The sequence below is a fragment of the Myxine glutinosa genome, chromosome 5 (genome assembly GCF_964187855.1).
Source record: "Myxine glutinosa chromosome 5, kmMyxGlut1.1, whole genome shotgun sequence".
Classification (NCBI taxonomy): domain Eukaryota; kingdom Metazoa; phylum Chordata; class Myxini; order Myxiniformes; family Myxinidae; genus Myxine; species Myxine glutinosa.
The window spans coordinates 61,974,003-61,998,757 of record NC_136265.1 but is presented as its reverse complement, the minus strand read 5'-3'; the positions used below and the strand labels follow the sequence as shown (position 1 = coordinate 61,998,757).

General features: G+C 44.6%; 1 protein-coding gene across 1 annotated transcript in view; it reads right to left on the bottom strand.

Annotated features, from left to right (window-relative positions):
* RIMS2 (regulating synaptic membrane exocytosis 2) overlaps nucleotides 1–11,709 on the bottom strand; it is a 71,470-nt gene extending 59,761 nt beyond the window's left edge. Inside the window, exons 1-6 of the mRNA XM_078778109.1 lie at nucleotides 11,597–11,709; nucleotides 9,116–9,215; nucleotides 2,784–2,907; nucleotides 1,316–1,362; nucleotides 854–963; nucleotides 443–573 (exon numbers count right to left, since the gene is read on the bottom strand). Coding sequence (XP_078634235.1) covers nucleotides 443–573; nucleotides 854–963; nucleotides 1,316–1,362; nucleotides 2,784–2,907; nucleotides 9,116–9,200 — 497 coding nt within the window. The 5' untranslated portion in view covers nucleotides 9,201–9,215; nucleotides 11,597–11,709. The remainder of the gene's footprint in view (nucleotides 1–442; nucleotides 574–853; nucleotides 964–1,315; nucleotides 1,363–2,783; nucleotides 2,908–9,115; nucleotides 9,216–11,596) is intronic.
* Between the last annotated feature and the right edge of the window lie 13,046 nt (nucleotides 11,710–24,755).

Genomic DNA, 24,755 nt, shown 5'->3' with positions numbered 1-24,755 from the left:
GGAGGGAGAGGGCTTGGAGAGAGGAGGCATGGGAAGGGGAGGGGAGGGAGGGTGGAAGAGGTAAAAAAAAAACACACACATGGACACTGATAGGACTTCCAGGACAGAAGTCAGAATTTCAAAAAAGTGGATCTGGGGTGAATCAACCGGGGTAGAAAAGATCAAGGTTTTGGATGGGGGAAGCAATTTACGGGAAAGCACTTCATGGTTCATCATCATGGATTTTAAAGAAGGTAATTGTGAACATTTTATGATCGAGGTTGGTTTCTGCTAAAAGTTGTGCTGTTCCCACAGCTTTGTCGAACGCTGTCTAATAGGGAAGTCACATGACGCATCATTGGAGCGACCTCGTTTGCATTGGTAGTTCTCCGCTACAACAATGCCCACGGAATAGGCAGGCCCATCCTAATCTAGTGGCCAGGTAGTGTTTGGTGGAGCTTACCTACGATCCGGAAGGAAGTAAACTTTGACGTAGGGATTCCGGGGGCGAGCATCTAGTCGTGGTGGGAGCTCAGTGGCACAAAGCACCGTTACCACCAGTTGGTAGTTCACCTTGTCATACCACAACTTGATCTATGGAGTAGATCAATAATTTTATCACATTATGCAGACACTTTTTAGAGAAAGAGAGAGAGTGTGTGTGTGAGTGTGTGTGTGTGAGTGTGTGAGTGTGAGTGTGTGTAAGTGTGTGCGATTTAACCAAGGTTCAGTTATAATATTAAGTGATAATATGACTGCAAAGCTTTCAAAGGACTAAACACAGTCACTTCCTCAAAGGCATCAAGGGGAGCGTGGAGCAGTAGTGACACACAAGAGAGAGAGTAGTGTTGTGAAGAGCTGCATTACTTCTGACCGAAAGGCGTCCAGGAAGTGTTTGAGGAACATCGCGCAGACTAGGACTGACTGGCGATGTCACAGAGATGGATGGACGGTCCATTTTCTGGGATTCAAAGGAGCTCGAACCTGAGAGAAATTGAAAATTACTGAAAGAGCGGTACACAATAACTTCCTCCTTATTCAAGCATTATTTTATCTCTCACTAATTTCTCAGGCCACAAAAGGTGACTATAACCAAGAAAGGTCTCGATTACAAGCAGGTGGTCTGTGACTGACCAAGGTGCTGACAGCGTCTCTGGCCTATGGGGCATAACTACTACAATTAACCCAGGTTATGGGCTAAGGAAGATCTAGGCCCTAGATTGTATGGTGTCGACAGCACCGATAAGCTTGAAAAGACTCCCTTCCGCTTCCAACGGATTCATAACTAAAGGAAAATGTTATCCTTCAGCCCTCGATCGAAAGGCCTTAGACTTACTTGAGTCGAGCTGTGGTTGTGAGCCATCGGGAATTCTTGAAGTCTCTCTAGCCAAGAAAATGCATCAAATCAGCACATCGTACAGCCAGCAATAAAATGACTCAGACAACTACAATGGCACTCGCAGAGCGCGTCGTCTCGCCTTGCGCGCTCATTCCGAACAAAAAAATACCATGGTTAACCAAACACATTATTATGGCCTACTGCTATTACGGAGACATTTACCTGTATCATCCGTGCACCCTATTATGCAACACACATCGCCATTATCTGTAGCTTTATTAATTAATTATTTGGATACTTAACGATCACTTTTGTGCACATCACTGCTAAATTGCGCCAATGAAGGTGAATATGAAAAGAAAATTCAAACTATATTCCCCTTGGCCAGTTGATCATATGTATGAAGTTTGACATTGATCTGTTAAGTGGTTTTGGGGAATATTTTAAACTTTTTAATTTTCAATCCAATATGGCCACCAGACCATGTGACCAATGACGTCATAAATTAAATGATTCACTCACATTGCGAGTCGTAGATCAGATGCATGAAGTTTCGGATTTTTCGGATGAGGATTTCAAGTCAACCAATAATGGTTGGAATACCACTTCACTGATTACGTCATCGTTATCACCCCATACACCCAACTGGAAATTTATGCAAAGTTTAAATTTTTTTCGTTGAGCGGTTTTGGAGAAGATGTCAATTTTGTTTTTCCTTTAATCAAATATGACTGCCACACCATGTGACCTGTGATATCAGAGTTATCATTAAAATATTGCCAATTGGGGAGTCTCTCCTATGTTTAAAGTTTCGCATACATTGGACAAGAAGAAAGAAAAGAACCACCTTTAGAGGCCATGTTTTGGCCTTTTTCGGGCACCGTGGCCCCCTTTTTGGAACAATGTTTTACAGCCGGATGTCCTTCTTGCCGCTAACCCTGTTAGTCGCCTCTTGCAACACACAGGGAATTACCAGTGAGCTGGTACTCAATTTGCCGACCTCAGAAGGATGACAGGCTGAGTCAACCCCCCAAGCGTTAATTCAGTGATCGACCGGAATTGGAACCCAGGATCCTAGGATCCCAAGCCGGCACCCTAACCGCTAAGCCAACACCAGGCTTACATTGGACAAGAGGTTGCAGAAAAAAAATTAAGCTGAAAATAGAGACGTTGACACACGCGCGCGCACACACACACACACACACACACACACACACACACACACACACACACACACACACACACACACACACACACACATACACATACACACACACACACACACACGACACCCACTCTCAATATAGGGTCTCGCATGAAAAAATCCTTGAATCGATTGTTGAAAATCCCAACAATTCTGTTGAAACCTCAAAACAAAGATTGGCTCTAAAATGCAACGTATATGTCAGGGTTTCAATTGCCATCGTGTGAAAGGTCAATAAATTGATAAATCTGATTGCCTTACCCAACTGGACGGGAGACCAACAACTCGACTTGGGATTCCGATTTGGACCGAAGTATGACATCATACACCTCCTGGAAGGAAGCACCTCGTAAAGAATATTGATTCCACTCCAGCACCTCATCACCTGTAGCAAAGTTATGCGGTAGGGTAATATTGCCACGCAGGAGAGCGGCCACGGCGTCGTGCCCTGCCGCTGAAAATGGCGCAACGACGATTTTTTTTTTTTTTTTTTTTTTTTTTGGGGGATACTGAATCGAGGCTCGTGAAAGAGCTAACATGTATTTCACAAACAAATCAACCAGACAAACAAAATATATAAAAAGAGGGAGCGGAAGACAAGATGGGGAGAGAAGGGGAAGCACACAAACACAACATTTGAGAGCAGGGAGAAGTGTTGGAGGGAGAGGGCTTGGGGGGAGGAGGCGTGGGAAGGGGGGGGGGGGGGGGAGAGGTATAAAACACAAGGAGACCAAGGACTTCCAGGCCAGAAGTTGGTATTTCAAAAAAGTGTAGGATTTGGGGTGAAATTAGCGGGGTAGAAAAGATCAAGGTTTTGGATGGGGGAAGATAAGAGATGGTGGTGAACAGCTGTTTTAAAGACCTGGAGGGTGGAGTGGGATTGAAGAGAGTGAGGGAGTTTGTTCCAGAGGCGGGAGAAAAGAGGAATGAAGGAGTGAAGGTGAGCAGAAAGTCTTGATTTTGGCAGTTTAACCATAAGAGGGTTGCAGGCAGATCTTGTGCGTCCTGTAGGAATATTTGGGGGACAGAGCCCAGAGAGAGCTGGGGGGGCAAGGCCAGAGAGGAGTCGGTAGAAGACGGAAAGACCACCAACCTGCCTGCGGTGAGTGAGTGAAAGGCCCTTGGAGTTAGCTTCATCGCGGGAGATTCCAATGATTCTGAACGCTTTGGTTTCAACAGCGTGAAGACGAGCTAGGTGTGAGGCAGGAGCACCAGACCAGAGGGGAGAGCAGTACTCCATTGAGCTGCGGATGAAAGCCTTGGAAGTGGTGAGGAGCTCAGGTGTGCCAAGGAAGGACTTCGCACGACGGAGGATGCCCAGTCGGCGACTGGCTTTGAGGCCAGATTTGAAATGTGGTTTTCCCAGGAAAGATCATGGCAGATAGTGAGACCCAAAAGCTTGAGTGACAGAACTTCTTGGAGAGGATTATTCAGAAAGTGGATGGGAGGGTTGTCCAGTCGGTCTTTTCGGAGAGACATCGTAAGAGTGTGAGATTTGTCAGGATTGAAAGACATGTTCCACTTGTTTGCCCAGTCTGTGATTTTGTCCAGGTCTGCAGAGAGTGAGGAGGCTGCAGACTGCCGATCTGAGGGATGAGGAATGGAGCGACAGAGAGTAGAGTCGTCAGCAAAGAGATAGAGAGGATTTTCAAGAGAGTCAGAGAGATCATTGATGAAGACCAGAAAAAGCACAGGGCCCAGAACTCTGCCTTGGGGAACTCCAGCCTGAACAGGAAGAGGAGATGAGAGAAACCCATTCAGGGCCACACGTTGACTACGACTAGAGAGGACGTCCGCCAGCTATGCGTGGAGATTTCCATGGATACCAAAGGAGGAGGGTTTGGTGAGCAGAGTGGGGTGCCAGACCGTATCGAAGGCACGTGAAATGTCAAGGGAGACAGCTCTAATTTCCTGTTTGGCATTGAGGACCTCCATCCATTGTTGAGAAAGCAGAAGCAGCACGTCCAGAGTAGAGTGACCAGGTCTGAAACCAAATTGATGGTCAGAGATCAAGCCATTGGAGAAGAGGAAAGATTTCATATCTGAAGCAATGATGGATTCCATGACTTTGCTGATAATTGGGAGAAGGCTGATTGGTCTGTAGATGCTAGGATCTGTTTTTGCACCTTTTTGTGCAAAGCGGTGATGATGGCAGATTTCCAAGCAGATGGCAGATGACCTTGAGCAAAAGAGAGGGTGAAGAGAACAGAGAGAGGGAGTGAAAGAGTGGAAGAACATGATTTTAGGACCCGTGGGCTGATGCCGTCAGGACCAGTTGCAGAATCAGAGTCGAGGGTTGACAGAAACTTTTCCACCTTGTCAGGAGGAAAGGACACAGAGTCCAGGAGCAGCTGGGTACGACTGGGTACGGTGGGTACAGAGAGGGATGGGTTTGCGACACAAGATTTAGAGGCAAACACAGAGTTGAGGCATTCAGCTTTTTCACGTGCGGAGTCAGCCGTGTAGCCGTTTGAGGTGAGGGAGAGGATGGAGGGGGAACAAACACCAGAAACAGATGTGACCAGACGCCACCAGGATTTCGAAGAGGGAGACAGATAAGAGAGTTCGGTCTTGAGAACGGAGAGATATTGTTTCCTGGCTCTCCTGAGGGTGGACACACACTTGTGAAAGGAAATGAGATTTCCTTCCATTGGATTTGCTTTCCAGGAGACGAAAGCAAGTTGTTTCTGGGCAACAGCCTCACCACAAGATTCCGTGTACCATGGACGGGAGGGAGGGTATGACAACTGAAGACGAGATGGGATAAATCTGTGCATGAGAGAGAGCAATTTACTTTGGAAGAATCCCCAGGATGAGTTGATGTCAGAGGCGGTAGAGATGGGAGACCAGTCCAGATGATTGATGGCTGCTTGAAGACCGTGCCAGTTGGCCTGAGTGAAATGCCAGACTCGTCGACGCTGAGGAGGCTCTCTGAGAATGGTCAGAGAGATGTCCACTTTAACAAGCACATGATCAGATGAGCCGATTGGAGCAGAAGAAGAGCAGCAGACATTTTCAGGGAAGTTAGTCATAACCAAGTCCAGAAGAGAAGATGCTCCGTTGACTGAGATCCGGGTCGGGAAATTGACAGATTGTGTCAGTCCCAGTGAGTCGCAGAAGTCCTTTGCTGAAGAGCGATGGCTGGTGAGAGAGGTACCCACACCCAGCCAACTGGCATGGTGACAATTGAAATCACCACATATGAGGAAGAGAGAGTTGGGATGGGTTGATAGAAGTTGGTCCATATTATCAGACAGCGAGATGTAGATGGAGTCATCACTGTTTGGTGGACGGTACAACACACATATGAACAAAAGGTGGGAGCGAAGGGGAAGCCGTAGCCAAAGGTATTCCTGGGGGTGAGGTGGAGAGAGGGCAGTGGAGGGTGAGTGAGGAAGAGAGTTTTTATAAAGATAGCAACCCCACCTCCAGGACGAGGCTCAGGTCTATCATACCGGAGGAGGGAGTAACCTGGGAGAGAGACCAAGGAATCAGAGACGTCATGAAGGAGGAAAGTTTCTGTTCAGCAGATCACATCTGGTTTGTCAGAAGCAACCTGTATGGAGAGATCAGCAGGTTTGAGCGAAGGCCCCGGATGTTTGAGGTCCATACCGTTAATGAAGAGGAAGGGGGAGCATCGGATACAGAACGAGGGGGAGGAGGGGTAGGGTAAGATGTGGAAGAGGAGGAAGAGGTAGGGAGAGCTGTTGAAGGCGTGTCAGAGATTTCAGAGATTTCAGAATAGCTTGAAGAAAGGGAAGAATGGGGCGGACAAAAGGTTTGATGGAGATTGGGTGAGGCACAGTGAGGTGTTATTTGAGGAGGGGGAAGAGCGAGGCAGAAGGTTGGGGGAGATGAAGGTGAAAGTTGGAAGGGGGAAGAAGCAGGGAGGACGCTTTGAGGAGGAGGGGTGAGAGGGGAGTCTAGGAGGGGAGGAGTGAGGGAGAGTCTCAGAGGGGAGGGGTGTGGGGGGAGTTTACGAGGGAGGGGAGGGAAGGGGCAAGGGGGGAGATTTGAAAGGGATGGGTGATGGGGAAGAATTGAAAGAGATGGGTGATGGGGAAGATTTGGAGGGGAGGGGCAAGGGGGTAGATTTGGAGGGGAGGGGAGATGGGGAAGTTTTGGAGGGGAGGGGTGATGGGGAAGTTTTGGATGGGAGGGGTGATGGGGAAGTTTTGGAGGGGAGGGGTGATGGGGAAGATTTGGAGGGGAGGGTCAAGGGGGAAGATTTGAAAGGGATGGGTGATGGGGAAGATTTGGAGGGGAGGGGCAAGGGGGAAGAATTTAAAGAGATGGGTGATGGGGAAGATTTGGAGGGGAGGGGAAAGGGGGTAGATTTGGAGGGGAGGGGAGATGGGGAAGTTTTGGAGGGGAGGGGTGATGGGGAAGTTTTGGAGGGAAGGGGTGATGGGGAAGATTTGGAGGGGAGGGGCAAGGGGGGAGATTTGAAAGGGATGGGTGATGGGGAAGATTTGGAGGGGAGGGGCAAGGGGGAATATTTGAAAGAGATGGGTGATGGGGCAGATTTGGAGGGGAGGGGTAAGGGGGTAGATTTGGAGGGGAGGGGTGATGGGTAAGTTTTGGAGGGGAGGGGGGATTGGGATGTTTTGGAGGGAAGGGGGGATGGGGAAGATTTGGAGGGGAGGGGTGAGATTGGATTTTGAAAAGTGTACGATTCAGGGAAACGAACATTTTTTGCAAAATGAGTTTGAGACCTTCGAGTCCAAAATAAGTTTGAGGACGCTGAAGGAGGGGTGGAGGGCTGGAGAGTTTCGGGAATGTAGAAAAGAGGAACTGTAAGAGATGGTATTTTTTTTTTGGAATGAATAGATTTGGTGAGCAAGACGAAAGCATCCTTTTATAGGAGAAGAAGAAAAAGGTGTTATAATATATGACAGAATATAGTTCTTCAGGGGAGAGATTAAATATTTCTAACCACATGATCGCGTGATCACAAACAACGTGAACGAAGAACGAACGAACAAATAAGAACAACAACCATCAGATGAGTACTTGACAGGTTCACACATGGGAACACCATAATCATCACTTTGTGTGCAACCTGTGGCTGCTGGTTTGCATCGTTGCTGGGAGCACAGCTGTGCCATTGATGCAGTGCCCCCTGCTGGTTAGGTCAGGAATTAGTTATTTGTTCAGGGTGCCGGCGAATGCTCGCCTACTCTTCGCGAAGGACACCTTGGGATACAAATTTACTCGTGTGAAGAGTGCTTTAACCTCAGCATTGCCCAGGTAAAAAAGGAAATTATAATACAATCTGCCACCACCACCAGATGGCGCTACACGGTACACATTTACATAGAGGATTTACGCCTCCCCTCTCCCCACACCCCCACATGAGGCCGCGGCCACATAGCCTATGTTACTGCGCACACAAAGTTGTATTTGTACCCAGAGTTTGTAATTTGTAACTTAAAAGATGTGGCCGTGCACAGAACACAAACAAACAAAGAGAGAAAGAGAGACATTTTTGCCTTTTATCAGTATAGATTTGAAGTCTTTAATATAAATAAAACTGTCCTTTTGGCACCACCTTTGTATGTACAGTAAACTGCATGCTGACGAGATGTCCAGAGATGTGTTCAGTTACAAAGCAGCTTTCTGCTTGCCAAGCCTACCGTTCTTTATTTGGAACTGTTTCAAATGGAGTGCTTACATGAGCGCTTAAGGCACTTGGCGAGCGCTCTACAAGAAGCTTGGTAATTGAACACACTGCAGATTCATTGCATGGCGATGAGGATAAACATCTAAACTGTGACTTTGAGGGGTGGTGTGGGAGGAGGTGGAAGTCCGGAGGGGAATGGGGTGGGGTGCGAGTCCAGAGTGTTGGGCTGGGAGAAAGGAAGGAGTGAGAGTCCAAAGGGGGTGGGGTGGGAGAAGGTGGGATGAAGGAGGTGAAGGGGCATGATGGGAGTTTGGAGGGATTCTGGGTACTTTTGCTCACCCCTCCTCCTGCTCCCCCTCCCCTTCCCCCTATTACATCCTGTTCTTCCACATCCCTCTGCTTCCTCATACCTGTCCTCCTACATCCCCCCACCCCTCCTGTCTCCCCCTCTCCTCCTCCATTTCCCCCACACCCCTCACTCTCCACTCCCCTACCCTCCCCTCTATCCCCCTCCCCTCCCCCCTATTGCCCTCCCATCCCCCTCTAAACTACAGGTTATTTTTCCGATTTGTGTTCAAACTATAACATTCAATTGAAATGAAGTTGTTCCTCGATCATAAACTGACGATTGTGGACAGACAGACGGACAGATATAAGTGAAACAATTGCTTAACCCTGTGTCTCGCTTCGCGTGGGTGGGGTAAAAAAGAAAAGAAAAAAAAAAAGATCGATTTTATGCAAACCTGGGTAAATATCCATCAAGATTAATGCTCAACAGAGAGTATCCATTTGTCTTAACGAGAATCAATTGCATCGTCGTTCTTTCAGTTGTTCATCCTCGTAACTGATACTGTCTCGGTCCCCAATGTAAACAATTCCCATTTGCCTTCACTCCACCTCCAGTAAAACTGTTAATAAAAAATAATAACAACAACAACAAGCATGTTACGAACAATGACAGGTCGCTCACCGGCTCGCAGGTGTCCCACAATATCAGCGATGCTCCCCTTTTTCACCTTGGTGATGTAAGCGCAAGGAACACCTGCCTCGGACATCTTCCCTCCAACGACCTGTTCAGGACAGACGTTCACATGAGAAACCTCTGGTTTTATCGCATCACGCTCGCGGTCCGTCAAACGCCGTCCCATTGACCATCCGACTGCAGACTCCAACAAAGAAGACACATAGGCCTTCGTGTTACAATACAAGTATAACTTGATTTTCTTATCCACGTCTCATCAATGGATATTATTTACCTTTGGTTTGAACTAGTACGTTTGAATGCTCGAACAATGAAACTGATCAACCAAATGGAGTGACGTCACGTCACCTGTACAAAGTGGAGTTCTCCACAGCAAGGAAAGCGATGTCCAAACCAATCAAGGAATAAATATATCATTAATCCAAAGATGTTTTCAAATTTATATACAACCAGACAATTCACCAAGAGAACTCCTAACAGATGTGGCAGCAGAAATTGAGGGGAAATAAAATAAGTGTACACCTGACATGAAAGGAAAGCAAAAAATTTAATATTTAAATAATGTTGAAATGCATTTTTCCATCTAAATGTTTAAAAGTAAATAGCATTTTTTTTTTTTCCCCCAATGAAACCACCAGCACATCACTGACTGCTATCAACATGTGGCATGGATCAGGAGGGAGAGAAAATGAAAACGTCATCCTTGAAATCAATAGGACGAAATCCGAGGAAGAACTCTCAAATTTGCTGATCGGTACAAGTCTGGCATGTCTGACCACAGGTCTCGACACGACCTCCTTCCACCTTCTTCAGTCCTTTTCCCTTCCATCCCCACTCATCCCAAAAGTATCCTGACCTTCTTTCTCTCTCCCATCATTGTCCTATCTTTCCTCTTTTTCATGTTTTCAAATATTAATAACACTCAACTGTCTCTGTAAAAAGTTCTGCATGCCCCCCCCTCTTGGTCTCCTTTATCCCTCATCCAGATGTCTTCCTTTGATTAATAATCATGAAAGGTTGGCACCAATTACTGGTCTCCAGAGAGAAAGCATCACCTTGCTGGCTCTTTGCCCTGATGGCAGTTATAAAATGGTGCCCAGCTGTTTCCCTCATGACTCTGACCTTTCCGTCGCCTTTATAAAACTCAGAAAAATCAAAAGCCCAATGCAGTAGGTGACAGTGAGATTAAGACACTACAGATAATTATGTATTGCTAACCGACATTGACCATTGTTACGTATCCCTCCCCGACCCCCTGGTCACGGTGTACCTCCGAGCCCCGAAAGGAGTCACGGCAGAAAAATGTGTTATTCTGTATGTCAAAGATCAATGGTGAAGCCACACCAATTGTTACCAACAAACAAATATTGTATTAAAATCACACAATAATAACAGTACAACAATAATATGAATCAAAAGTACAATCAATATCCGATGATGGTACCATCAGTTTTGTAATATATAACTCACTGTGCTCCAAGTGAGTGAAACAAGAACATCCCCAATGTCTCTAATCCCCGGCTTCAAGCCAAAGTCGATCCGCTCCAGCGATCGACAGATCAATGTCCAATCGAGACCAGAATCCCGTTGGGTTGGCAGTTACAGTCCTGCTGCCAAAGCTGTGCCAAGGCGCCCTCCAGGCGACTGGGAAATCACAAGGCGCCCTCCAGGCGACTGGGAAATCACACCCTCGGGTATGGACGTTCCGCGGCTCACAGTCGGCGAACCTCCGATTGAACTTCAAAATCCGCGTTGCACACACACACACCAGATACGTCTGAATGCGGTGACAACGGCATACGCGAAGCAAAGACCTTGCGCAAGGCGCAAAGCGCGCGAGTCAAAATGGCCGACGGCACGGTCTCGTGGCGTAATGGCACGACGATGACGACGATGATTCTCTTCAGAATCCACCGCGAAACCTGACACGCAGGTTGATGTCACAGCGATAACAACTCTGTCGCAGGAATCCCTTTCCTGGGAAACCCAAAGTTCACTCGCGACTCTTGCTCGCCAACGTTCGATCCGGACCTCAAAGCAACTATGCTTCTTCTCCGACTCCACTCGCTCCGCCTTCTTTTTCTCTTCTTCCTTTTTGTCGTCCGGTTCCTGATCTGGTTTCCGGTTTCTTTTAACTCTAACTTTTTCACCTTTTGAAAACAGTTCATAAACAATAAACCTTTTGAAAACAATAATAGTACATGGAATCAAAAATGTTTACAGTGGATGAAAACCACAACAACGGAAGTGACGAATCCGTAACACCATGTAGATCGATGGTGAAAGTTTGCTGGGAAAGTAAGGATGCTGGGAGAGTAAAGATAAAAAAAATCTATGGTAAGAAAGTCACATTACTGAAGGTGGATGATCACCAATGACATCCTTATAAATTATGATTTACATTAGGATGATGAAGTAAAAGACACTTACAAGCATACAGACCTCGTCATTGATAACATGTTATCTCACCTTCAGGCCAAGGAGTGCAGTGGAACCTTGAGTAGATCCATGCTCCCTCAAGCGTTTCTTCAGCGTGATATGGCCAATCAGTCGCTCACCTTCTCTTGAAGGCTGCCAAGCAACCGGCTGATGGCATGAAGAACCAATTAGCAGCCTCTGTGTACGTCATACACTCCAACATCTGCCAAGCTAAATATTTCTCTGCGTCATTATGGTGAATAACAAAACAATCTGTTAAGACAAGATGAAGATGCAAGGGTTTGGGGCAGGATGCATATAATATGAAAGGCATGCTGGGTAAACTGTTACAAATTGTACCAGTGGTGAAATGTTTCCTTTAAATAGTGTTACTTGAAAGTGTGAACGATATTGATTTTCAAAGTGTTATTTTGTACATTACAACAACAAAGGTTTGCATGGTGAGGAAAGCATAGATGATTAAAAGCTTCATTGTTGAAGTAGCATGCATAAACAAATGAGGTGAAAGCATGCATGCCACCAGCAGATACCAGGCCTTCGGCAGATGTATCAAACGACCATGATGCAGAGTGGAGATAAAACTTTCAAAAAGGAGTAGTGATGCAGGAATAAACCTTTTAAAAGGAGTAGAGATAAAACTTTTATGAAGAGTAGAGATAAAACTTTTACAAGTCGGAGATATAAAACTTTTATGAGTAGAGATAAAACTTTTATAAGGAGTGGTAATAAAACCTTTTGAAGGAGTAGCGATAAAACATTAACTATAGTCGAGATAAACTTTGAAGGAGTAGAGATAAAGCTTTTATAAAGAGTGGAGATAAAACTTTTAAAGAGTAGGGATAAAACTTTTAAAGAGTAGGGATAAAACGTTTAAATGGGGTTGAGATAAAACGTTTAAATGGGGCTGAGATAAATAGTTTAAATAGAATAGGGATAAAACTTATAAAGAGTAGAGAGAAAACGTTTAAATGGGGTTGAGATAAAACGTTTAAATGGGGTTGAGATAAAACGTTTAAATGGGGCTGAGATAAATAGTTTAAATAGAGTAGGGATAAAACTTATAAAGAGTAGAGAGAAAACGTTTAAATGGGATTGAGATAAAACGTTTAAATGGGGTTGAGATAAAACGTTTAGATGGGGTTGAGATAAAACGTTTAAATGGGGTTGAGATAAAACGTTTAAATGGGGTTGAGATAAAGCGTTTAAATGGGGTTGAGATAAAGCGTTTAAATGGGGTTGAGATAAACGTTTAAATGGGGTTGAGATAAAACGTTTAAATGGGGTTGAGATAAAACGTTTAAATGGGGTTGAGATAAAACGTTTAAATGGGGTTGAGATAAAACGTTTAAATGGGGTTGAGATAAAACGTTTAAATGGGGCTGAGATAAATAGTTTAAATAGAGTAGGGATAAAACTTATAAAGAGTAGAGAGAAAACGTTTAAATGGGGTTGAGATAAAACGTTTAAATGCGGCTGAGATAAATAGTTTAAATAGAGTAGGGATAAAACTTATAAAGAGTAGGGAGAAAACGTTTAAATGGGGTTGAGATACAACGTTGAAATAGAGTAGAGATAAAACTTTTACAAGGAGTAGAGATAAAACTTTTACAAGGAGTAGAGATAAAACTTTTACAAGGAGTAGAGATAAAACTTTTACAAGGAGTAGAGATAAAACTTTTACAAGGAGTAGAGATAAAACTTTTACAAGGAGTAGGGATAAACATTTACAAGGAGTAGTGATAAAACTTTTACAAGGAGTAGAGATAAAACTTTTACAAGGAGTAGAGATAAAACTTTTACAAGGAGTAGAGATAAAACTTTTACAAGGAGTAGGGAGAGATAAAACTTTTACAAGGAGTAGCGATAAAACTTTTACAAGGAGTAGGGAGAGATAAAACTTTTACAAGGAGTAGAGATAAAACTTTTACAAGGAGTAGAGATAAAACTTTTACAAGGAGTAGAGATAAAACTTTTACAAGGAGTAGAGATAAAACTTTTACAAGGAGTAGAGATAAAACTTTTACAAGGAGTAGGGAGAGATAAAACTTTTACAAGGAGTAGAGATAAAACTTTTACAAGGAGTAGAGATAAAACTTTTACAAGGAGTAGAGATAAAACTTTTACAAGGAGTAGAGATAAAACTTTTACAAGGAGTAGAGATAAAACTTTTACAAGGAGTAGGGATAAACTTTTACAAGGAGTAGAGATAAAACTTTTACAAGGAGTAGAGATAAAACTTTTACAAGGAGTAGAGATAAAACTTTTACAAGGAGTAGAGATAAAACTTTTACAAGGAGTAGGGATAAACTTTTACAAGGAGTAGTGATAAAACTTTTACAAGGAGTAGGGATAAACTTTTACAAGGAGTAGAGATAAAACTTTTACAAGGAGTAGGGAGAGATAAAACTTTTACAAGGAGTAGAGATAAAACTTTTACAAGGAGTAGAGATAAAACTTTTACAAGGAGTAGGGAGAGATAAAACTTTTACAAGGAGTAGAGATAAAACTTTTACAAGGAGTAGGGAGAGATAAAACTTTTACAAGGAGTAGAGATAAAACTTTTACAAGGAGTAGAGATAAAACTTTTACAAGGAGTAGAGATAAAACTTTTACAAGGAGTAGAGATAAAACTTTTACAAGGAGTAGAGATAAAACTTTTACAAGGAGTAGGGAGAGATAAAACTTTTACAAGGAGTAGAGATAAAACTTTTACAAGGAGTAGAGATAAAACTTTTACAAGGAGTAGAGATAAAACTTTTACAAGGAGTAGAGATAAAACTTTTACAAGGAGTAGAGATAAAACTTTTACAAGGAGTAGAGATAAAACTTTTACAAGGAGTCGAGATAAGCTTTTACAAGGAGTAGAGATAAAACTTTTACAAGGAGGAGAGATAAGCTTTTACAAGGAGTAGAGATAAAACTTTTACAAGGAGGAGAGATAAACTTTTACAAGGAGTAGAGATAAAACTTTTACAAGGAGGAGAGATAAGCTTTTACAGAGTAGAGATAAAAAAAAGGGGGAAAGCTAAAACCTTAAGGAGAGATAAAACTTTGAAAAGGAGAGATAGCACTTTCAGTGGAAACATCATTACAAGTAGAGGCAGCAATTTTACAGAATAAAAACTTTAACTTTAAAGAGGAAAGAGAATAATTTTTTGTGAAAAAAGTATTAGCCAAAAAAAAAAAATTACGGGGAGTAGACTTTAAAACGTTTAAGCGTTTTCGAAAAAAAAGTATTTTAAAGCTTAAAACGGAAATGTTTAGTAGCAATAAACATATAGAGAACTAGAACAGCACTCGGTAGAGAGCATACCTCCGCTGGGCTGAACAGTTTGTTTTTTATCCCAATGATAGGCCGGATCTGGATTCGGACCTGAACCAAAATCGAATCAGCTTGTTCTTGTCACCTAACCAACTCATTCACCTAGTTTAGTCATAATAATAATAATAATAATTCATTTATTTTGTATAGCGCTTTTCCAGAAGCCCAAAGGCGCTTTGACAGAGTGGCAAACATAATGCATAACAATACATGAAAACAACAATTGCAAAAAGACAAGAATCAATAGGGAAATATTTAAAGCAAAAGGAGGGAGAAGGAGAAGAGATAGTCAGGGGTTAAATGCTGTGGGTTGAATGTTGAATGCAGTGTTGAACAGGTGGGTCTTTAGTGATGTTTTGAATGTGGTGAGTGAGGAGGAGTCTCTGATGGTGTGAGGTAGTGAGTTCCAGAGGGTGGGAGCAGCGATGGAGAAGGCCCTGTCCCCCCAGGATCTGAATTTGGTCCGGATGGAGGGGGTCAGGAGGTTGGTACCAGCAGAGCGGAGGTTGCGGGTGGGAGTGTGTCTGGAGAGGAGGTCAGCCAGGTAGGATGGGGCCAGGTTATGGAGGGCTTTGTATGTCAAGAGGAGGATTTTGTACTGGATTCTCTGGGGGATGGGGAGCCAGTGAAGCTTGTAAAGGACGGGGGTGATGTGGTCACGGGTCCGGGAATGGGTGAGTAGACGGGCAGCGGAGTTCTGAATGTATTGGAGTTTATTGGTGATTTTTGAGGGTGAACCATAGAGGAGGCTATTGCAGTACTGAGTAGTCCAGACGGGAGGTGATGAAGGCGTGGATGAGGGTTTCTGCAGCCGTGGAGGAGAGGGATGAGCGGAGACGGGCAATGTTTTTCAGGTGAAAGAAGGCTGACTTTGTGATCTGTTTAGTGTATTTGTCGAAGGAAAGGGTTTGGTCAAAGATGACGCCAATATTCCGGATGTGAGGGGAGGTGGATACTGGGATACCGTCGATGTTGAGGGCAAAGTTATGGGTGGATTTTGTGAGCGTTTTTGGGCCAATGATGATTATTTCAGATTTATCACAGTTAAGCTTGAGGAAGTTGATTTGAAGCCAGGATTTTATTTCAGTGATGCAGTTTGTCAGGATAGAGTGGGTGTCGGTGGAGACGGACTTGGTGGAGATGAAAAGCTGGATGTCATCGGCGAAGCAGTGGAATTGGAGACCATGACGGCGGATTAAGTGACCGAGCGGGGACAGGTAAAGGATGAAGAGGAGGGGGCCAAGAACTGAACCTTGGGGGACACCTTGGGGGAGGGGAGCAGTGGGGGATTTGCAGTTATTGATGGAGATGAACTGGCATCTGTCAGAGAGGTATGATTTAATCCAAGAGAGGGTAGTGCCGGTAACGTTAAAGGTGGATTCAAGTCGGGTGAGGAGGATAGTGTGATCGATGGTGTCAAAGGCAGCGCTGAGGTCGAGGAGGACGAGAATGTTGAGGTTGCCAGCGTCAGAGGAGAGGAGAAGGTCATTGGTGATTTTGAGGAGAGCAGTTTCAGTACTGTGGTTGGACCGGAATCCGGATTGGAATGTTTCATACAGGTTATTGGCAGAGAGATGATGTTTGAGTTGAGTGGCTACAGCGCGTTCCAAAACTTTTGACAGAAAGGGTAGGTTGGAGATGGGTCTGAAGTTGTTTAGGGTGTCAGGGTTTAGACCAGGTTTTTTTAGAATGGGGGTAACAGCAGCAATTTTGAGGGAAGGTGGGACGATGCCTGTAGACAGGGAGGAGTTTATTGTTGCAATGATAAGTGGAGAGAGAGCAGGGAGGGAGGCTTTGACAAAGCTGGAGGGGATGGGGTCAAGAGTGCAGGTGGCAGTTTTCATTCCTATGAGGAGTTCAGAGAGGTCAGTAGGGGAGATTGGGGAGAACCGAGACAGGGGATGGCAGGACAAGGGGGGGCAGGTGGTTGGAGGGGGAGCGGGTGCGGCGGTGGTCAAGCTGTTGTAGATGTTGTCAATTTTGCGTTGGAAGAAAGAGAGGAAGGAGATGCAGTTGTCTACTGTGAATGACTGGGTGGTGGTGTAGTCACGCATAACTTTTTTTTTTAATGTCATGTTATATATCGCTTTTCGCCCGATCCCTCAATGGTGAAGAATCACTTGTGAATTAAATAATTATAGTACCCGAATCCATATTCAAATCTTCACCAAAACCAAATCGATTAGTCCTCATCACACACCCAACCGGTGCACCAGGTATCGTCCAAATCCGTCCATAACTTTTTGAGATATATTGTTATATATAATTTTTGGCCCCATCTCCCAATGGTGAAGAAACATTTAAAAAATTCTAATAGCCGGATCCGAATCCAGATCTTCACCAACGTCCAACAATTTCGTCCTCGTCACATAGATTACCTCTCTGCCAAATTTTGTCCGAATCCACCCACAACTTTTTGAGATATCTTGTTCACAGATCGACAGACAAACAGACAGACAGAGGTGAAAACATAACCTCCATCCACCTTTGGTGGTGGAGGTAATTAAAACCTTTTAAAGGAATTGAGATAAATTTTGCACAGCAATTATTTTTATTTTCTGAAGGTAAAATAAACACTTTTAAAGGGGGTAGAATTACTAAGATGAAGAGTTAATCTTTACCCTGGGCTCGCAAAGCGAAAGGCGAAAGGAAAGGAAAGCGAAAGGAGGCCTCTACACGATTAGAAGCCATCGCTTCCCTCTGCCAGGGGCCTGAAAGCAGGGTTACACAATCCGTTGCGTATGTGCGTGCATGTTTGCATTTAAAAAATTTATTTTCTCAGCAACCGTTAGTCCGACTGACATGAGGTTTTCACCATAGGAGTGCCTCCGCCTGTTCGTGATAATTATGACGTCATAGGTCTAGTGGTACAGCCTGGTGTTGGCTTAGCGGTTAGGGTGCCGGCTTGGGATCCTAGATTCCTGGGTTTGAATCCCGGTCAATCGCTGAATTAACGCCAGGGCGGTTGACTCAACCTGTCATCCTTCCGAGGTCGGCAAATCGAGTACCAGTTCACTGGTAATTCCCTGTGTGTCGCAAAAGGCGACCAACAGGGTTGGCTGCAGGAAGGGCATCCGGCCATAAAACACGCCTCAAAAAGGGGACCACGGTGCCCGAAAAGGCCAACCCCTGCTCTGCGGGGAAAAATGGCCTCTAAAGGTGGTCTGTCATAGGTCTAGTGGTACGTGCGCCATCTTGGATGAACCCTTCAAATGAAAACCCTTCAAAAACAGAAGAGTTGGCTCGCACCAAGTTGACTGCGCAGGGTAAGTATTCTATGAAAACCATCTAGTTAACAATGGTTCCCATTAATTTTTCCAAATCCTGATAGCATTTAATTTCCTCGAATACAATGAGTAAGAGAAGCAAACAATAAAATTAACCAATAAAGTAATATTATAAAACTGTCCAAAGCATATACAAGGTATTTTGTATGTTGATGTTGATGTTTGGTGAATGGAAGACAAGTTACAAAACGAGAAAAAGACCAATAGTGTGTAAACTTAGTTTTGCTGGATCAAATACAGATTAGACCTCAACATCCGGCTTCTCCCACTTTCCCGTCTTACAGACTTTTTCTGCTGGCTCAAGAATAAGGGAAGAAGCAAAAACTTGATGATAGACGCAAAGTGGGAACATTATCAGACGGGTATGAATCGAGGGGGATAAATAAAATATATATCTATATATTTTTAAATACAAAGATTCGTGTTCCCTTGATACAAGAGATCAACAGGCTACCTTGTCACTATGACTAGCTTGCTCTTCGCTCAGTGTGCTACTGCTTGTCTCTACACCAGAGTCTTTGGGTGCTGGCTCGGCCGATGTGAGAGGATGATCCAGGGAGGCCTCTACATGATTAGAAGCCATCGCTTCCCTCTGCCAGAGGCCTGAAAGCAAGGACAAAAAAAAACGAGGGGAAACGGCAAAACACAAACAATGAAGCAAAAGATGAGATGCAAGGCATGCAGGTGAAAGCCAGCACCGAGGACCCCAGGTGGAAAGTAAGGTGTATTTCTTGTGGAGCCTGAGATCTCATTTTGTTATCAACAGCCCATTGGACTGCTCGTGGTATTTTGGTTCCTCATGAAATATGGAAAAACAACAAATATGACTTTTAAAGGCAAAGTTTCTCTGTGAAGTATTATTATTTATTTCCACCTGAGGACCGGTGAGGGGCTCAAGGAGGCAGGCCATTTTGGGCATTTTCCCAGGAACCTCACCGAAAATGGGCTCATCTCGCTGGAGCCCCAGGGGGTCTGCATGTGACGGGAAGGGTCCTGGTTCCCTGGGAGTGCGGCCGCTAGGCCACAAGCACAGATAGATGTTACCCCAGATGTTGACACTCACCTCGACACAATTTTTTTTTATATATTCTTCTTTAACCTGACATTAGCACCACTACCCAAACCATATCTGTGCATCCTTCATGATAACACCCTTTTACACGAGCACCTATACTTCCCATCCTCTTCACCTAATCCTCCCCCGAGTCACACCCATACCATGGTTACTAACTTACTGTCAGCCTGACATTAAAATTTTCATTCAGTAGTTCAACATCCCTTTGAGCTCACCTTTCTCACTGATGCTCTCACTCTCCATCTCCACCTCCTCACAGCTTGTAAACTCAGGTGTTGATGCCATTTCTTCATCAGAGCTGCTCACAAGTGCTCGCCTCTTCCTCCCACCACCAGCAATCTTTGCTTTGACTTTGTGAGGCTTCGGAGGTGGAGGGCGAACCGATTCAGATTGATCTGAACTCAAAGAATCATTTCGGAGCATAGTCTCCAGTTTCTCCCGCTTTCCTTTCTTGCCGAGTTCCCCTGCTGGCTCAAGTCGCTGGAGTGACGATGAAGCACCAGGCGCACTTATGGTTGGAGGATTTGGGCCCACACCAGCAGAAGGTCCAGGAGCTTGTGTGTAACGAGGGCGGCGCATGCTGACGCATGGTATATCACCCCCTTCTGCGCCGGGCAGTGCCACATCACTGTGGCGCCTGTCCCATCGGGAATTTGTTCCTACAGGTCGAGTGCCCGAGGTCCCTCGATCTCCGGAACCTCTCACGAGTTCAGACTCGCTTCGATGTATCTGGCTCGGGCATGTAGCCCCTGTAACTCCCTCACCAAAATCCAAGAACTCATCAGCATCATGCTGAAACTCGGTAGACACTGCAAGTGCAAATAAGAAATGAGAAAATGTGTAAGAAATGATGATTCACTCATTAAACCTTGTTAGAATCTGCTCCTTTGCTCTAACATTTTTAGCTTGTCATTAGGCAGGTGGACATAAGAAGAAGACGCAGTATTAACAGTACTGCAGTTCACAACATCGGTAAATCTGATGGATCTACAAGCTCACTATCCCTCAAAGAAGATCCTAAGCTCAAGAAGATGCCCATCAAGATCTGCATTGGAAAAAAAGAAAAACTGTGAAAAACCTCAAACAGTCTCTTGACTGCCACTGGTAACATGTAACCCAGTGCTACCTGTCACATGGTCGGGTTGTCGGCGACTAAACCGACTACCCTCATTTGCTTGCCAGTGTGGAGAGTGACTGACACTCTGCAGGACTAAAACCAATACCTGTAAAAGGGCAGATGAGCTCCCTTTGGGAGCCAACGGCCAACCAGTAAGGAGAGGGTGTCTTCTAAAAAAACACCCATCCGGTTAGACCGGTTTTTTAGGTAGCAGGTTGTAGATAGCAACCGCTCAGGGTAGTACTACCGTTCTGACTTAGGAGCGTTAAAGTGGTGCCAGGAACTATCTTACACTCTCCGTGTCAGGATTGCTGGTCTCACTTCCTGTCTCACTCAAACTATAGCTACCGGGCTAGCTTCAATCTCTTTCTCGCAAACAAACATCATTAGTCTGGGATCCGAGGCCTGGAAATGTGTAAAAAAGTGATTTTGAAGTGACACCCCTGCTATAAAATGTTTGACCCCTAGATCATGTCTGTGGGGGTGTTATCCACCAGAAAAGTGACTTTAGCAAGGTAGTTTGGATTGCGCGAATTCTGTAAGGACGTTTTTTAACTTGGGGCGTCAACTGTAAAAAAGCAAGAAATTTAGGGGTAGGGGAAATTCAATTGACCATATATCCCATAATACAGGGGTGAGTGCAACAAATTACCACTCATTCTTTTTGTTATAAATGTGGCTTTTATATGAAACATGATTCAACGTGATTGGACCATCCATGAGGTCAGCAGAGGTCAAAAGGTCACGGAAAGTGGGTTAAGCTGGAAATTTAGCTCCTTTATCAAATAATTCACATATGTATATGTCACAATATGTTCCTTGCATCCCTCTACTGTTTCTGGCCTATATTGATCGTAATAGTGATGGTTTACTGTGGTGGTTGATGCTTTTCATCTTTTGTGTGGTGCTAGTGATTATTATGCTACATTTGTTTCAGCAACTTGCTTCACTCTTGCTGATCTTTATGATTACCATCGATCTTCAGCCTTAAACTTCCATTCAGAGACACAAGATGGTGGTAGTTTTGATGCTACAACAAATATAATTTATCAGTACACATTTGAGGGAGAAGGAAGTGGGGATGTAGTGGGGGCAGTGCCCCTTAAGGAAACCAGGAAACTGACTATCAGTGAACCAGACAAATTCGTTCCAGTAAGTAGTAAACTGACACTGAAGGACAGAAGACAGGCTAGGTCATTACGTGATATTGAACTTCCTCATGATGACAAGGGGGAAGCCTGCTTTCTAGCTGACAAGAACATCGTTTGGTTCCTACTGAGGATGTATCCAACACAGTTGATGACGGGTGAAAACGACAAGGACACTGGTAGCCTGACATGGAGCAGCTTCTTTGAATACAGTTCTGGGCAACATGCAGAGAAAACAAAGATTGGTTGTGGACCATTGCTTCCACAAAACCCAACCAACGCAGATGTAGTCCAGACCTCATTGGACTACTTTGTCTCCTTGAGTCTTAAGATGGGTCAGGCTAAGACGGTGGTGACTTGTGACCAGGCGATATATGACATAGTAAAGGGGTTGTTTAGGAAGGAATTGGAAAAGTACAAAGATGTTATTGTTCGACTTGGAGGATTCCATATTGCCCAGAACTTCTTGGGATCTATTGGATTTTTCATAATGGAGAGTGGCATAGAGGACATTCTGGTTTCTAGTGATATCTGTGGTCGAGGTACAGCCAATAAAGTCATGGCAGGAAAAGATGATTATAAGATGGTCCGTTATCATTCATGGTTGAGTGAGGCATTGTTCATGCTGAAGTCGGAGGCATTTGAGAAATGGCGGTTGTTCGAGAAGAATGAGGAGACACTTTCTTTGCTTTCGTCTCTGCTTGAAAGTCTTAGAAATGCCTTTGACAGGAAAGAGAAGGACGAATTTGCTGCACTCATGAAGGAAGTCATGAAATGCCTAGAGTCACTGGAGTCGCTCTGGGGAGATTTTGAGAAGGGATTAGGAGTGACAGCCCATCTTTGGAGCATGTACATAGACATGCTGCTTATCCTAAGGCGTTACATCCATGCTGAGAGCTGGGCTGTGGCAACAGCACTTACAAGAGGTACAGAATATGCTACCCTATACCATTGCTTCCGGCCATAGTAAGTACATGTCCTGCCTTCCAATCTATCTCAGTGAGATGCAAAAGCTTCCAGAAACAGCACCAGAAGTGCACGAGGAGTTTGCAGCTGGCAAATTCACAGTTCACCAGACTGCAGGAGACTTTAATGGTGTGTGGACAGACCTTGCCCTTGAACAGACCTACAATAGGGAAGGCAAAACAAGCCTCTTTAAGGGTACTAGGGCATGCCCGTACTATATATATATCTAAAATTATATCCCCCCCCCTCTATTTACATGAAATGGTTTGGTTCATGAAATGTTTTGGTCCATTCGCAACGCCAAAGCGAACGGCGAACGCTTTACATGAAATGGTTTGGTTCATGAAATGTTTTGGTCCATTCGCAACGCCAAAGCGAACGGCGAACGGCTTGCGAGTACAGAACTGCTACCATCATCAAGTTGAAAGAGAAGAGAAAAAAAATGAAAAGGAAAAACATTCCAAACCGCGAGGGAAAACAACACGGCACGTCGACACAACAACGTGTCCTGTGATTGGCCGTACGTGGCTGCCAGTAGCTGCCCCCAAAAAAAAGCTTTCACCGTCCGGCGACTGAATTTAAGGGGAAAAATAAAACGCTCTTCGCTTAAAACAACGCCCTTCGCTCTGACTGAATTGGGACAATGTTTTTATGTTTTTAATTGAATTACTATCCGTAATGGCGCACGCTCTCACGGGAGCTCCGGAAGGTCGTATATCGCAGTTACGATGAATCGCAAATTAGTTTTTATTAGTTTTATATTAGTTTTAAAACATAGTTTAACGCCAACATAGCGCCAACATAGTTTGCAAACGTGAAATAAATGAATACGCTCTCAAATGTGCCATCCGAGGCAGAGTGTGTTCGCCACATTCGGCACATGCGATAGCTCGCTGCTCTCTGATTGGTTGAATCGTTTTTTGGACATAGCTCGGTAACTACTTGTCCGATTAATATGAAACCTTGAAAAGGCACATCCTCGGGTCCCCAGCAATATACCTGGCAAGTTTAAAGTATATCGGACCCGTGGTTGTCGAGAAACAGCGGTCACAGACAAACAAACAAACACACAGAGATTACTGGAATTATAGATAGATAACACAGTCTGAATCAGCACGAGAAAAGTACATCAAGGCTCTACCGTTCATGACCTCTGTCTCTGAAAGTGTAAAACAGATGGCACACATGGCCTCGCCGCAATCTGACCACCACGAGAAGCTGAGGAAAGACGACATGGAAGCCGTGTTGCAGGTCAAACGGACCGTGGAAGAGAAGATGCAAAACCCATTCGATCCTTCACTTGCGACAGATAAACTAATGAACATATCCACAGGTCAGATTCTTGCAGCAACTACCCTGGTAAATGCCAAACGTCTAGGCTTGGAGGCAATGGATGCTGCCACGACGACGAATGCAGACAAGATTGTCCAACCGAAGATAGAAACATTCGCCACGCATCTGAAGAAAAGTAAGAAAAAGATGGACACTGTGAAAGAAGTCATCAGAGAGGAGAGTGCAGTGACAAGGCCAACTTTGTTTCGCACAGGACCTGAGTGATGAGGCACGGACTGAGGCATTTAGTTACGAATGGCTTGAGTACCCTCCCTCGTTGTTTGAGCCAGAGAAGGATGGATTTTGCATGCGCAAAGGTTGCAAATCCAACTATCTATCCACTCTACAGGCAGAGGTTGCCGAGTCATGGGAACCGTTAAAAGAGTTGCCTCCTTCTGCATCTGATGCAGTTTATGTAGTCAATGCAATGGCATTCATCCAGCGGTTCAACACACTTGGTTCGAGTACATTTGACCAACTTCAGGAAAGGTACAGGAACAAACTCTTGAACATGAAACCCAGACATTGCACTGAAGTGCATTTCGTGGGCGATCAATATGATTTTGGGTTAAAGAGTCTAAAAGGGGATGAACGCCAGAGACGGGAGTCAAATACCAACTTGCCAGAGTTTGTTCCAACGGACATCATGAAAATCCCTGATTGGAACACATTCCTGTCAAACCCTTGTCACAAGACCAATCTGCTGTCGTATCTTGCTTCACGTTGGTCCCAGGAGGCATCCTGGCCTGATGGCTTCTGCCTGGTCCTTGGGGTCAACGCCCAGGCAACTCGTGTGACGCAGACGGAACATACCAATGTTGATGAGCTGTACTGCCCTAACCACGAGGAGGCAGACACCAGAATCTTTGCTCACATTGCTAGCTGTGACAACAGCATAGTTGTCATTCAGGCTACTGATACAGATATCATCGTCTTGTCAAT